At 41.7% G+C, this 13193-nt stretch overlaps 2 protein-coding genes across 2 annotated transcripts; one reads left to right on the forward strand and one right to left on the reverse strand.

Moving 5' to 3' along the window:
• Nucleotides 1-1242: 1242 nt before the first annotated feature.
• Nucleotides 1243-6704, forward strand: gcdha (glutaryl-CoA dehydrogenase a). Its single transcript, XM_035636229.2, has 12 exons — nt 1243-1666; nt 2463-2573; nt 2768-2800; nt 2917-3057; nt 3338-3400; nt 3593-3763; nt 3882-4011; nt 4430-4646; nt 4760-4863; nt 5282-5407; nt 5527-5687; nt 6005-6704. The coding sequence occupies exons 2-12, from the start codon at nt 2468-2470 to the stop codon at nt 6076-6078; spliced, it is 1326 nt and encodes a 441-aa protein (XP_035492122.1). The 5' UTR covers nt 1243-1666; nt 2463-2467; the 3' UTR covers nt 6079-6704.
• On the reverse strand, nt 6624-9540 carry syce2 (synaptonemal complex central element protein 2). Its single transcript, XM_047333646.1, has 5 exons — nt 9371-9540; nt 7961-8057; nt 7602-7681; nt 7324-7438; nt 6624-7155 (listed from the first exon to the last, which is right to left on the reverse strand). Coding segments are annotated over exons 1-5 (498 nt in total). The 5' UTR covers nt 9373-9540; the 3' UTR covers nt 6624-6951.
• Nucleotides 9541-13193: the final 3653 nt, after the last annotated feature.

Raw genomic sequence — 13193 nt, forward strand, 5'->3', positions numbered from 1 at the left:
AAACCTGATATATAAAAACGCTGAATTACAATCATACAATCAGTGATGGAAAACAATAAAGTAGATTTAGTCTGGTACACCAAAATGGGCCATCAATCCCTACTTTTGAGTACTTTGTGCTAATTCATTCCTACCCTCCAAGGACTCTGCCCTCAGTTGTGTACAGTATTTTTTTTTACTGTATTGGACATTTGTTTACTTTGCAGATTGAGTTATTTTTGTATACAATCAGTCCCAGATCAAACTATAGGATATCTTTAAAGTGGTTAAATATGACCAAATGCACCAATATACACATATGTTAATACAAGGGGAATAACAATCCGATGTGGTGATGTTGCATAGAGAGTGATTTTACTTTGATTATTCTTCTGTGTTTTCTAAAATGATATGAAAATTACAATAAAAGTTCATAAAAAAATAGAAGGATACCCAGATTAGTCAACTCAGAGTATGGAATCAATAGTCATATTCAATCTGAAAACACATTTTTCATGATACATTGCAGGCGTCAGTGCAGAAACGGCTGGTGGTACTCCATTCAGCTAACATCGACACCACAGACACTTTTTGATGAACAAACAAGAAAATAGAATTGAACAACATTCATTTAAAAAATGTATCCTCTAAAAGACCAATTAGGAGAGACTACTTGTAACTTTACATAATCCGGTTGGCTGTCGCTCTGCCCCGCCTTTTAGCCACAAAAGTGTCATGTGTACGTTTACCAGTAAAGTCATGAATAATTTAAAGTCATCTAATGCTATTATCTGTCTGAAGAAGATCACGACAGCATCTAAAATAACAGCCAAACAATCAAACGAGCTTCCTGGTAACATTTGATGTCAGTAATTAACTTTCAACTGGTTTATGCTTTATCCAGGGGGAAAAAAACACCAACACTAGCTGGTTCGTGTCTTATTTTGAAATTGCTGGGCTAATAAACTTAGAATATTTGGTCTCTGAAAACTTTTTAAAAGTATTTCACATTACTGTTATTATTTATTTCTTACTATCTTGCTTTGTTGCCTTTCCACAATCCTCATGTCCATCAAGGGTAAATAACCCCAACCCCAACACCATGTTGCTGATGGGGTTGTTGTTGCCGCGGCATTGGGAGGACACCAGCTGCAGTGTCACTTTACCAAAGTTGGCTCCAGTACTTTTTATTTTAGCGGGCCAATGAGCTGGAAAGTCGCGGGCCGACACCCTCCGCACAGCCCGGGGCCCGCGGGAGCGCGGCGGCGCCATTTTGAGTGAGGACGCGCCACGCTCCGGATCTAATTCAACACACCCCGACTTTAACTTGGAACAACGTGCGCTGCGGGACACCGGAAGTGGAGTGCGCATCGTGTGTAGTCAACAGTGTTTGCCTCTGCACTGCGGAGAGTTGAAGAGTTTGTCGTGCTGCTGTAACAACTTTTTCGGGAGTCCGTCCGAGAGGAGGGGCCCCTGTCCCTGCGTCTGCCTCGCCCGTCATGGCGGAAAGCAGCTCCTACTGTCCCAAGTCTGTGGGGGGCGGGGCGGGGCGTGGCCGTGACGTAATCCCCGTGACGTTTCCACCGGCAGCGATGTTACTTAAGAAACTTTTATAACGCCTCGCCGCGGCTGCAGCAAAGTCACACCGACACCGACTCACCAGACAAACCCGCCGAGAGGAGAACAGGTACCGTGCCGCCGGCCTGCGTAGGACGAGGTTTACCGAAGAAAAGTCACTAACAATATGAAGCCCCTTAGTTTGACGCGTCGCAGGGGAGAGGTGTGAGTGCTGCTGTGCTCTGAAACACGGCTCACAGGACTCTTCTTTAACAAGCTGCTGTTTGACCCTGTGACATATTCATATACAAACTAAGCTACATTTTCTGTCCTGCATGGAGTGATAACAATGTATTGATGGTTAATTCATACTTAATCCGAAAAATGTGTCTATAAGTAGAGCCCGACCGATATGGATTTTCGGGGGCCGATATCGATATTAGGGAGTACAAGATAACCGATACCGATACATCGGCGGAAATATACATGTATATGTGTGTATGTATGTATGATTCTGAGAGGTCATTATCGAACCTTTATGACAAGAAAAATGTAATTGTAACTTGATATTTTAGTTTAACCACAAACTTAATCTTTATATGACAATAACATAAATGCATATTTAAGGGTCATATCAGTTGGCCGATAATATCTGTAGGGTTCTAAAAATATCTGCTGATACTGTTATGTCTTTGAAAGGCTCATAACGGCCGATATTATCGGCCTGGCTCTATTTATAATATTACAACAATCACTATAAATTGGTGATTAACCACATTGTACTGTGTTTTGTGTTTGCCAGCTTGTCACTGGTCTGGGAACTCAACCTGCAACACAGGTCACATAACAATGTGCCATTAACTGTGAACACATAATACCCCCAAAAATTATAAAAAATCTCTCCTTTTCTTTTCCTCCACATTCAGGAAAAATGGCTCTCAGAAGTGCCGCCAGCCGTCTGCTCTCCAACAGCCAGAGATGTGCCACCGCTGTCACCGCGTCCAGAGCTCAGGGCACCACTGCTGCAGCTCCCAGAGGTGCGTTTGAAATTCGCCATTAATCCTTAAGCTACATAGGCAGTGTGGTGAGATAATGGAAGTCTTTATGGAAATGAATATGTCTCTTGATGATCTTAAGAGAGGGGGAAAACATACAAGAGGTGAAAACAGAAAATTATGTTTAATCAGCAGACAGGATTCAGGACTTTCTTTTCATTTTTTGTGCTCTACAGACGCTGAAGAAGTCCAGAAGCCGGCAAAGGCAGGTGGGTGACATTCTAATGAGTCGACAGTGGTCTGCCCAGATTCCGTCACACGTTGTCTTACCACATGATGGTGACATAACCACTGTATGTGCGCTTCTGCATGTTTTGGCCCTCAGCCAAGGTGCCATTCAACTGGCGGGACGCTCTGAACCTGGAGGGTCAGCTGACAGAGGAGGAGATCATGATCCGGGACTCCTTCCGCGACTACTGCCAGGAAAAACTCATGCCCCGCATCCTCATGGCCAACAGACACGAACGTGAGCCCGAACACACATCCATGATCAGAGCTTGTAGGGTTTACAGTACACCATAGACTGTATATACAGACTATTTAGATTATCTTGTGATCAAAACAATCCAGGGCAGAATTGGCCTCTGAGGTGTTTGTTTCACACCATCTAGATTATAGAGAAAATCTCATTGTAGCACAGAATAATTCAGTTTCACATCAACGGTCTTCCTATAAAAGTGTTTTTATAAACTGCTAAATGTTTGATTGTGTGTTTTCCTGATTTCCCAACATGCACCGTGCGACAGATTTCCACCGTGAGATTGTCTCAGAGATGGGAGAGTTGGGTGTCCTTGGCCCAACTATTAAAGGTAAACAAAAACAAAAGCACATTATCCCATCATAAACAGTGCAGTGTACCCTTACATTTGTTTTGGATATGTTTTTTTTCTGTCTGCTTTGTTTAATCGCTTCATGATTTAATTTTTTGTCACTTTAAGACTACATTCTGGGTTAGGATTATTTGCAGGAGGACTTAAAATTCCTGTCTGTCCACCCTGCAGGATACGGCTGTGCTGGCACCAGTTACGTGGCGTACGGTCTGATCGCCAGAGAAGTGGAGAGAGTGGACAGTGGATATCGGTCAGTGATGAGTGTCCAGTCTTCACTGGTCATGCACCCGATCAACGCTTACGGCACAGAGGCTCAGAAGGAGAAGTACCTGCCGAGGCTTGGTAACAAACATGTTTTATTTATGCAACGCGGCATGACATTTCAAAAAAAGCAAGGTACAAGACACTTTAATTTGAATCTATCTGGTGTGTTTGTGTGTTTTTGTTTTTCCCACTGCAGCTCGTGGAGAAATCTTGGGCTGCTTTGGCTTGACGGAGCCCAACCACGGCAGCGATCCCAGTGGTATGGAGACCAAGGCCAAGTACAACCCGTCCAGCGGCACCTTCACCATCAGCGGAGCCAAGACCTGGTAATTTGGACAAACGGAGGTCACAAGCCACAAGACAAATATATAGATGATCAAGTGTAGTCAAGGATAAATAATTTAGTGGTGTAATGCATATAAGAAAAATTAAAAATGGTTTATTAAGCTGCCTACTATATAAAGTACAGTTGGATAAAACTAACTCTGTCCCAGTGTTATTAGTTATAGATCATAGGTTTATTTAAAATGTAAATGAGGTCTGGTATTAATATGAACAGAGGCAGTGCTCCTCCCTTCAGAGCAACTTTTTTTGTATGAGGTTAGTTAAACCTAATAACCCAAAACTTGGTGTGAGACTTTTTGTGTTTTGTACTAAAATATGAATACTAAAATGTGAAATCATGCAACTTTATCAACGGACTTTTTTTTCTTCTGTTTCTCACTCTCTCCTTCCGTCTGCTAGGATCACAAATTCCCCCGTGGCCGACATCGCGGTGGTCTGGGCCAAGTGTGAGGACGGCAGAGTGAGGGGTTTCATCCTGGAGCGTGGAATGCCGGGCTTTGCCACCCCCAAGATCGAGGGCAAGTTCTCACTGAGGGCGTCCGCCACTGGCATGATCCTGATGGATGAAGTGGAAGTTCCCCAGGAGAACCTGTTGCCCAACGTCTCTGGTCTGGCTGTAAGTGGCTGCTCCAAAAAAAAAAAGTTTTTAATCTATCAACATTAATGTCACTGTGTGCAAATATTTTTTTCAACACAGACATTTTTTCCGTTGTTGACCTTTGTGACTAGGGTCCCTTTGGCTGTCTCAACAACGCCCGGTATGGTATCGCCTGGGGAGCTCTGGGAGCGGCCGAATTCTGCTTCCACGCTGCCCGACAGTACACTCTGGACAGGTACACTATATTCTGTCATCTGTATGTGTGAACATGAAGTCAAAGTCTGAAGATCTGACAGAGGCTGCGTCTCTTCCTGAGTCTTCAGACCAGTGAACTATTGGGTTTTCTATTCTCATTTTACCTGTCATTCTGTCTTTGGACTGATGGAATACCCATATTTTCTCCATGGGGATCAAAAAAGGATTATCTTATCTTATCTCATCTTATCTAACCATATATTAAACAGGAAACCAAAGCCTTGAAGTAACTCTCTAGGTCCTCGGAAAAAAGTTCCCCGGAAATGGGGGCTCATTGCAGCTCATTGAAACAAAATATAAATCCAGTCAGAAATGTCTTAACGTTAGCAATATCACACTGCACAGATCGTCTCCTTGTGGGAAGCCTGCCTCAGCTTCTCTTTCTGTCCTCCAATCAGAATCCAGTTTGGGGTGCCACTGGCCAGGAACCAGCTGATGCAGAAGAAGATGGCTGACATGCTGACAGAGATCACTCTTGGCCTGCAGTCGTGTCTGTCCCTGGGAAGACTTATTGATGAGAAGAAGTGAGTCTTCTCTTTCACATTTGTTTCGGCCTCCGTTAACCACTGATCCCCTCTTAAATTAGATTAAACAGGTTTCCTCTAATTTGATTGTTCTCATAATCATCATCATCATCTAACAGAGCAGCGCCAGAGATGATCTCCATGTTGAAGAGGAATAGCTGTGGCAAGGCGTTGGATGTTGCCAGACAAGCCAGGGACATGCTGGGAGGAAATGGCATCGCAGATGAGTACCACATTATCCGTCACGTCATGAACCTGGAGGCCGTCAACACATACGAGGGTAAGCACACATGAATGACCACATTCAACTTTAGTTTGTTCAATATTTACCAGGAACATGTTTTTGACATTTAACTGCAGTTATGTAGATTCACCACCAGAGGCCAGCAGCGCACAGATTATTACAGGTTGACTCTTGATTAGAAAGACATTTATTTCCATAAATCTGAACACTTTAAATTCAAGTCAGTAAACAGGCTTAAGGTAAATGTTTATAAACTATCTTGTTTCTTTTAATCACATTTTTAAAGATAGCTCAAATATCCCTATACGTGAAAGTAACTTATTCATTATGATGGGGGTTTTTTTTATATACAGGAACTCATGACATTCACGCCTTGATCCTGGGCAGAGCCATCACTGGACTGCAGTCTTTCACCGTTGGAAAGTAAAGCTTCTTGAGATCGACTGTTCATCAGAATGATATCTGTTGAAACATGAGGAGTAATTAATCGGCCCCAAATGAAGGTGTTTCTGCCTGGGGGAGATACAACAATCACAAATACCTCATCACCTTTACTGTTTGTTTCTTCTAAACCTCTTGATAGAAACATTCATTACCACCTCTGTCTGGTATCCCAATATGTAACTGAGCATAACAATGGGTCCAACTGAGATATGATACATTTGTATGTTTAATATAAGAAATTCAAAGTCAGAATGCATTATAAAATTGTGGCATTATGAATTGGTTTATTTTTTCATAATTTAATAGGATGTAAATAAATGGTTAGAATTGGTGCTGAGATTTGTTAAGTGTGGCTGAGATGCTGTGTGGAATCCACTTGATACCCTGAAATCAAATGAAATCCTCATGTTTTTAAGATTCACATTTGCTTTTGGTGGAATATGGAAGTCCAAAAGACAGGTGGGCATGAAAATATATAACCAACATTTTATTTCAACACCACAGAGCCAAATAATTCAGTTTATTGTGTTCTTGTTAATTGTAGTAGTTTTTATTTATGGAATCAACACGCTGTAACTGACATTGAACATAAATAAAGCATGGATTCAGCGTTTGTTTTCTTTTTCTCCGACTTCAATCACGAGCAGTAACCTGAACCACAGACAGATGATGGTGTATTCTCGGAAAAAAGAGGAAGAAGGAAACGGGAAACGAAAATGAGTAATAGTATACTCGCCAACATTTGGACAAAGTGAACCTTTCTGAATGCTCAATATAATAATAAACACGAGCATGTAAACACATTCAAAGTAAAATATTAAACAGTTAAAATATGGACATAAAAACAGTAAGTATTTTATTGGGCTTCTGATGTCTCGCTAATGGCCAGAGCCTCTCGGAGGCCTGCCAGGGCCCGTCTGGCCTCCAGGAGCTCGTCGCTGAGTTTGGTGCAGCTCCCCAGCACCTGAGACAGCTCCTGCAGCTTCACCTGCATCTCAATGCTGTTCTCCTCATAGACCATGAACATTTTCTCCTTCATCTGCTGACACGCCCCTGTCATCTGGGGAAACAAACAGATAACTGACCAGGTTAGAGCGCCTCATGTGGTCCAGAATACACACCGAACACAGAGTGCAATTAGGCCTCTCTCGTGAAAGAGAGTATTTGTACATAGTGGTGGACTAGCCCAAAAAAAACCAATACTAAAGTAGGACCATAAGATTTGTACCTTCTCCACTAACTCCCGTTGGTAGCTGTCCATCACTTTCTGGTCACTGGTGCGGCTGTCGTTAATCTTTTCCACCAGTTCCTGCACTTGTCTGCTGATGTCATCGATGCTCAAGCTGCAGTAGATACCACAAAACAAACGACATAGAAGCAGAATTTGGATACAATCTAGTGTCTAGAGGAACAATGAGGCAACAGCGATGCTCATCACGGGGCAGGTGGCCAGCAAACACGGATCATTATTTCGGTGCGTTGCGTCGACCCTAGGCGGTCGCGTACCTGGGGTGACGCTCTTGAACCTCAGTCACGCTTGGCGCTGAGGACTTCCCCATCGAGGAGTCGGGGCCTTTCTCCTCTATCTGCGATGACGAGGACAAAGTAGCTATAAAGTCTTCCGTTGTTAGGCGTGCGATGGCCTCGACGGTAAACATTCACAGTACACGTGTGACTCCAGAAATGTTCACCGAGCAAGTTATTATCATAAGGGGTTTATTTTTCCGTTTTATTTTCATCGCAACCATTGATGATTGAAACAAAACCTTAATCTTCTTCTCGTTCTATTCCCCATCAGCTTATGTCATCTTGCTTTGACCTACTAGAAATGCTGTATTTTGAGTCTTCATACGATTAAATGTTACCATCTGTGCGTCTTCTTGTCCGGTCTTGGCAGTGGACTGGGAGGGGAATGAAAACGTGTGATCCATCTTTGGTCCGGTTGAAACTGCAGGGCTGAACCTGAATTGGATTCACAATAATAATTGTAATTTTAAAATGCCACACCTTCCAGACATAAAATAACAGCAGTACTGTGAAAGAAAAACTGTCTGAATGGTCTCCTGACCGACTTGAAGACGTTTCTAGATATAATATACCAACATTAGCTGCTTATCTGATACATCTTCCATTTACAGCTAGCTTTAGCTTTAGCCTTAGCCTTAGCTTTAGCTTTAGCCAAACCCTCTGGGCTGTTAAACGCAGGATTCACTTTAGCTTCACACTCGTAAACCACGGAACAAATATAGTTATGAACAACTTACACTTCACAGTATTTCGGAAAACAAATTGCTTATGGTTTTACCCTGCAGAAATAAAGATGTTGTAAAAGGGCAGTGCTGCTCAGCAAGTGCTGCTATCTCTGTACTTGCTAAGCTCGTGCTAACTTTTCCTAGCTAACATATCACACATGCTCTCCTACTGTGTTGTGCTAGCAAATCCCGTGGTGTCCTTCTGATGTAAAACAACCTTATATCCAACAAAGTGCTTGACTTTTCTTTCTTTTTTTTAGGTTTGAAGTGTTTCTAAAATAAACTGTGAATAATATATTTCATACAGTCAATGGTTTAAACGAGGAGATGTTGTCACCTGACCAGTAGCAGTAGAGTAGCTGTGATTTCAGTTACAATGTAAAAAAAAAAAAATTAAAAAGGAAAAAAAGGAAAAGTGCTGTAATTCAGGAAAAGTCACTATGTCATACCTTATTGCTTAATTAACTTACTTTTATTTTATATTATTTTAAGTATATTACTGGACTATTTTTCAGGTTGGTCAATCTCAAACAATTCATCATAATTTCTAAACTACTTAGAGATATGATTTAAAAAAAAGTTTCCATCTGCAAAATAACTAACTATCAGATGAATGTGGTGCGGTATAAAGCACATTACTTCTCTTAAATGTGGAGTGCAAGAGCAAAGTCGCATTTATTGGAAATACTTGAGTATAGTACAAGTACCTCAAAATTGTAAGTATTTTTGTAAATCCACTCCTATCCAGCAGTGTTTCCACTGATTTGACCATTATAACACCCATATAGAGAGAAAACTTATATATCATATATCATGTATATTTCATATTATATATCATTTTACAAAAAACACGGTAAGCCATGATACATTATATCACAGTACAGTGTGTGCAAGGATAAAACTGGACGTGGAGTGGGATTTCATTTCAGCATTTTCAGTCAGGAAGTCATTTCCCTGAGGATTTATTTCTCATGATCTCAAACAATAATTTCTAAGAAACAACAATTCTTAGGAAACACTGACATTTTTTGGGGGGTCTTGGATTCGTGGTTGGTTATTATGTTGCTGTGGATGAAGTCATCTGTGTGGGGTAGGATGGCGTTGGGATGAGGGACTGATTGATCGTCGCTGTGATTGGAAGTTTTAATCCCTCCCTTCCTCTCTCTGATTCTCTGTGTCACCGCCCACAGTCTGGATTATTTCAGCGGGGAGGATACAGCGCACAAGCCAGAGGGGCTGAAATGTCCTGTTGGGTACAGGATGAAGTGATGGTTACAGTAATGAATTGCTGTGTAGAAGAATGTTAGTGAGACGTCACTGCAAAGATCCAAATGTGTTCAATCTGGAAGCTGAAAAATCTTGGTCTTGACAGGTGGGTGAATTTACTCACTGGCCTATTTCCATGTTTTTGGAATTTCTGAAAAAGAAAATTCCCATCACTATTTGAATATATGTGCCGTACAATCTTCCATTTAAGTCAAGATAAATGATAAGACGTAAACATCTCATTTCTAAGCAGGAGACCTAACCTAGACTCTGCTTCTCTGCATTTCAGGCAGTGACATCTCAGCAAGTGGACGAATCCAATGCGACACATTTTGACTTTGAAAATTATGGAGTAGTTTGTACCTGCACTCCGGGATTATGAACGGCTTTAATTACACAGACCAAGGCGGACAGTCGTTCCAGTTCTTGGTTCACAACTCGGAGCCTCTGTATGAGGAGTACAAGCCTCCACCCAGGGACCTGATCCAGCTCCCCAAGTCTCTCCTCTACCTACTGATGGCCGCCCTGGTCGTGGTCGCTGTTGCTTACGCCATTGTGGGTCACCTCATCAAAGACCTCATGCTGGATATAACAGGTACTCAGAGTCTGTTGGAGGTACATCAATCCTCATACGTCGACACAATATTGTGTGGTATTGTTAAACAACATACCGTAGAATAAATGGTTTTGTTTTTAAATCCCGCACATTTGTTTATACACCTGTTCGGTGTTTTTTATTCATTCCAATTTTTTTATCACGTGAGGAATATTTCTTACAGCTAAACTGTCCGCGAAATATGACTCATCTGTATTCACAAAATTTTCCCTGAAGTTAACAGTATTATGAAATGATTTACTCAATATTGAATAAAATGTTTCCATTAAACATTGATTGATAGTTTATTTGAGTCACCATTCCAAAATAAATTCCATATTTTTAACCAAAATCTAGATGTTATGAGCTGACATATGGTATTTTGTCACCACATCTGGTTCACGCTGCTCAACATGGTTGTTTAGTGATTGTCTTTTGGTTTAAAACTTATTACACTGCAACTGGAAATGTAGGACACATTATCGGGCATTCTTTGTCTTCACTGTGTAGATCTATGACTTCATAGGTCGATTTTTAACTATCATTACACCGCCAACACAGGACCTATTAACAAATAAAAATACTTAAATTAAAGTAATTCATTTTGGAGCAAAAGTGCTGGAATAATTCTGCAAACTTGCTTTAAGTGGACTTTTCTGTACCGGTCATGGTGTGTGCTATCAAAACGAGACGACAAAGATGGCGGGGGCAACTTATTGTGTGATAAATGTCGTATCTCTCTTCCTCCGTCTGTCCACAGACTGTTTGCTGGGCCCGGTTGATGATGACCTGAAAAAAGATGCTGAGGTGGAGGGGGTCAGCCTCCTGAACATGCCAGCTGCCCTCAGCCACTCGCACCCCAACGCGTTCCACGTGTGGGACCAGGACGACGTCATCATCCCCATGACGCCCCCGAATGACGGCCCGCTGGCCAGCCCTCTGATGGCCGTCATCCCGTACATACCTTCATTTCTACCCAACTCCATCAACAGCCCATCCTACAATCGTCCAATCCCCAAGGAGAGTGACGCGTGATGGGCGAAGGGACGAGGGCAGGTCTTCTCATGTGCTGCATCTTTACTGTCGCCCCCCAGTTTCTTCTTTAGTTGAGCTTCTTATGCTCCTTGTTTCCCCTCGGATACACCATTCGCCCACATACTGTCTAAAGGTGTCGGATTGAGATGAGCGACTTCTGGGAGAGCAAAACAGTCAGTGTCACACACAACATCGTATGACCTGCAGTCATGACAAACCATTTTCCACATTTACCTGGAAAGACACAAGGGCCAATCTGGACGAATGGATTAACATCTGTTGGAGTGACAGATCTCTGTACTCGACTTGGATTCTCCCAGGATCTGAGCCCAGACGGAGCCCGGAATGCTTAGTGGGAGAGCCTTGGATGGAACTTGTTCCTTTTCCCAGTGGATTTGTGCCAAGTCAGCATAACGATTATTTCCCTTCTCCTGCCTCCTGTCCTGACTTGCTACAGTCTCTCCAAGCGATTACATTTTTTTTGAATGTAGAAAACTTCAGATATAGCTGAATTATTAAGAGCTTGTGACCAAAGTCAACACAGAATCTTTCAAATTCATAATTAGGTTATGTCTGGCCACATCATTAACTTCAATCAAAAGTCCAGTTAAAATCCAAAGAGTATTATTAGTTATTCACTGAGAACTACACAGTAAATGACTCTGAATGCCTGAAGAAGAGAGAAGTGTGCACATTACTGTGCTGAATTCTTGTGTCAAATAAAGGTGAGCGGTGGTGTCTACTAATGTAATGTTTGCTAACACTCAAATCTTATTCTGATACTAAATATATTTTCAGGCTTTAGGAGGATCAGCCCAACTTATACTAAGTAATAGGGTGAAGTTAATTCAATTAGGGGAGGTGACTGCTTTAAGGTGGCTGTGTGATACCCATTACAAGTGTGCATAAAATGGATTAAAAAAAAATATGTAAGCCTCCAAACAGAGAAGTGATCCTCCACCTCTTGTTTCATACTAAAGATGGATTTATTTGAAATTTCAGATAATCCCAAAGTAACAGAAATACTGGTACCTGACCCACTCAAAACATATCTTTTAAACTGTTGTTAAAAGGGGGGAAAATTCTCTAATTTTGCTTGTTGGCATTAACACACGCACACACACACACAGACACACACGAGCACACTGTTACACAACTCAGAAAAAAATGATTTCTGGTTCTATTTTTAGCAGGATATTGGCTGCGATGCAGAAATCCGGTATTAAAAGCGCATGAATGTTGTGACATTACAAACGAATATACTCGCATTTGCACGGTATCAGCCCTTCCACTCATAATTCCACATTCATGATTTTCTCTTTGTCAAAACAGATAGATAGACAGATAGATAGATAGAGAGATAGATAGATCAATAGATTGATCTTTGGGAGAACTCTCATTTGGGGGCATTGCTTATCTGCCCATCTGTGGAATCCAGAGTGCCAGTTTTCAGTGAGGGATGGAGATTAGGGAGAGAAGATTAGTGGAGCGGCTTAGTCCTTAATACAGCGCCCTTTTATTACTTTTGAGCCGTAGAATTAGATAAGCGGGCGGCAGCAGCCCAATCTGAGTGGACGAACGTCACAAACTTGGGCAGAGGTCTCTATTTTTGTACAGGGGCACTAGCCAGGAAAGAGAAACAGAAACAGAGATATTCAACGTGTTCTATCTAATAAGCCCGAGCGGATTTTTCGCGACAACCTGAAGTGAAAACAAGTGCACAGATGTAGCAGATGTACAAGTCGAGGGGTGCACTGGTGCAAAGAGTGTAAAAGAACGGATAGAGGAGGAAGTGAAAGCTGCAAATGAAAGAATTAACGATAGAAAAAAAAACTTATTTCATAAGAAGTTCTGGGCAAATTATTTTTGCAGAAATACTTTGAGACAGTGGATGACACCACTACCACCATATTATATAAACTGAATAATAAACAAAGAGCCTTTTTTAGA

This window comes from Scophthalmus maximus, chromosome 8, assembly GCF_022379125.1.
Source record: "Scophthalmus maximus strain ysfricsl-2021 chromosome 8, ASM2237912v1, whole genome shotgun sequence".
Classification (NCBI taxonomy): Eukaryota; Metazoa; Chordata; class Actinopteri; order Pleuronectiformes; family Scophthalmidae; genus Scophthalmus; species Scophthalmus maximus.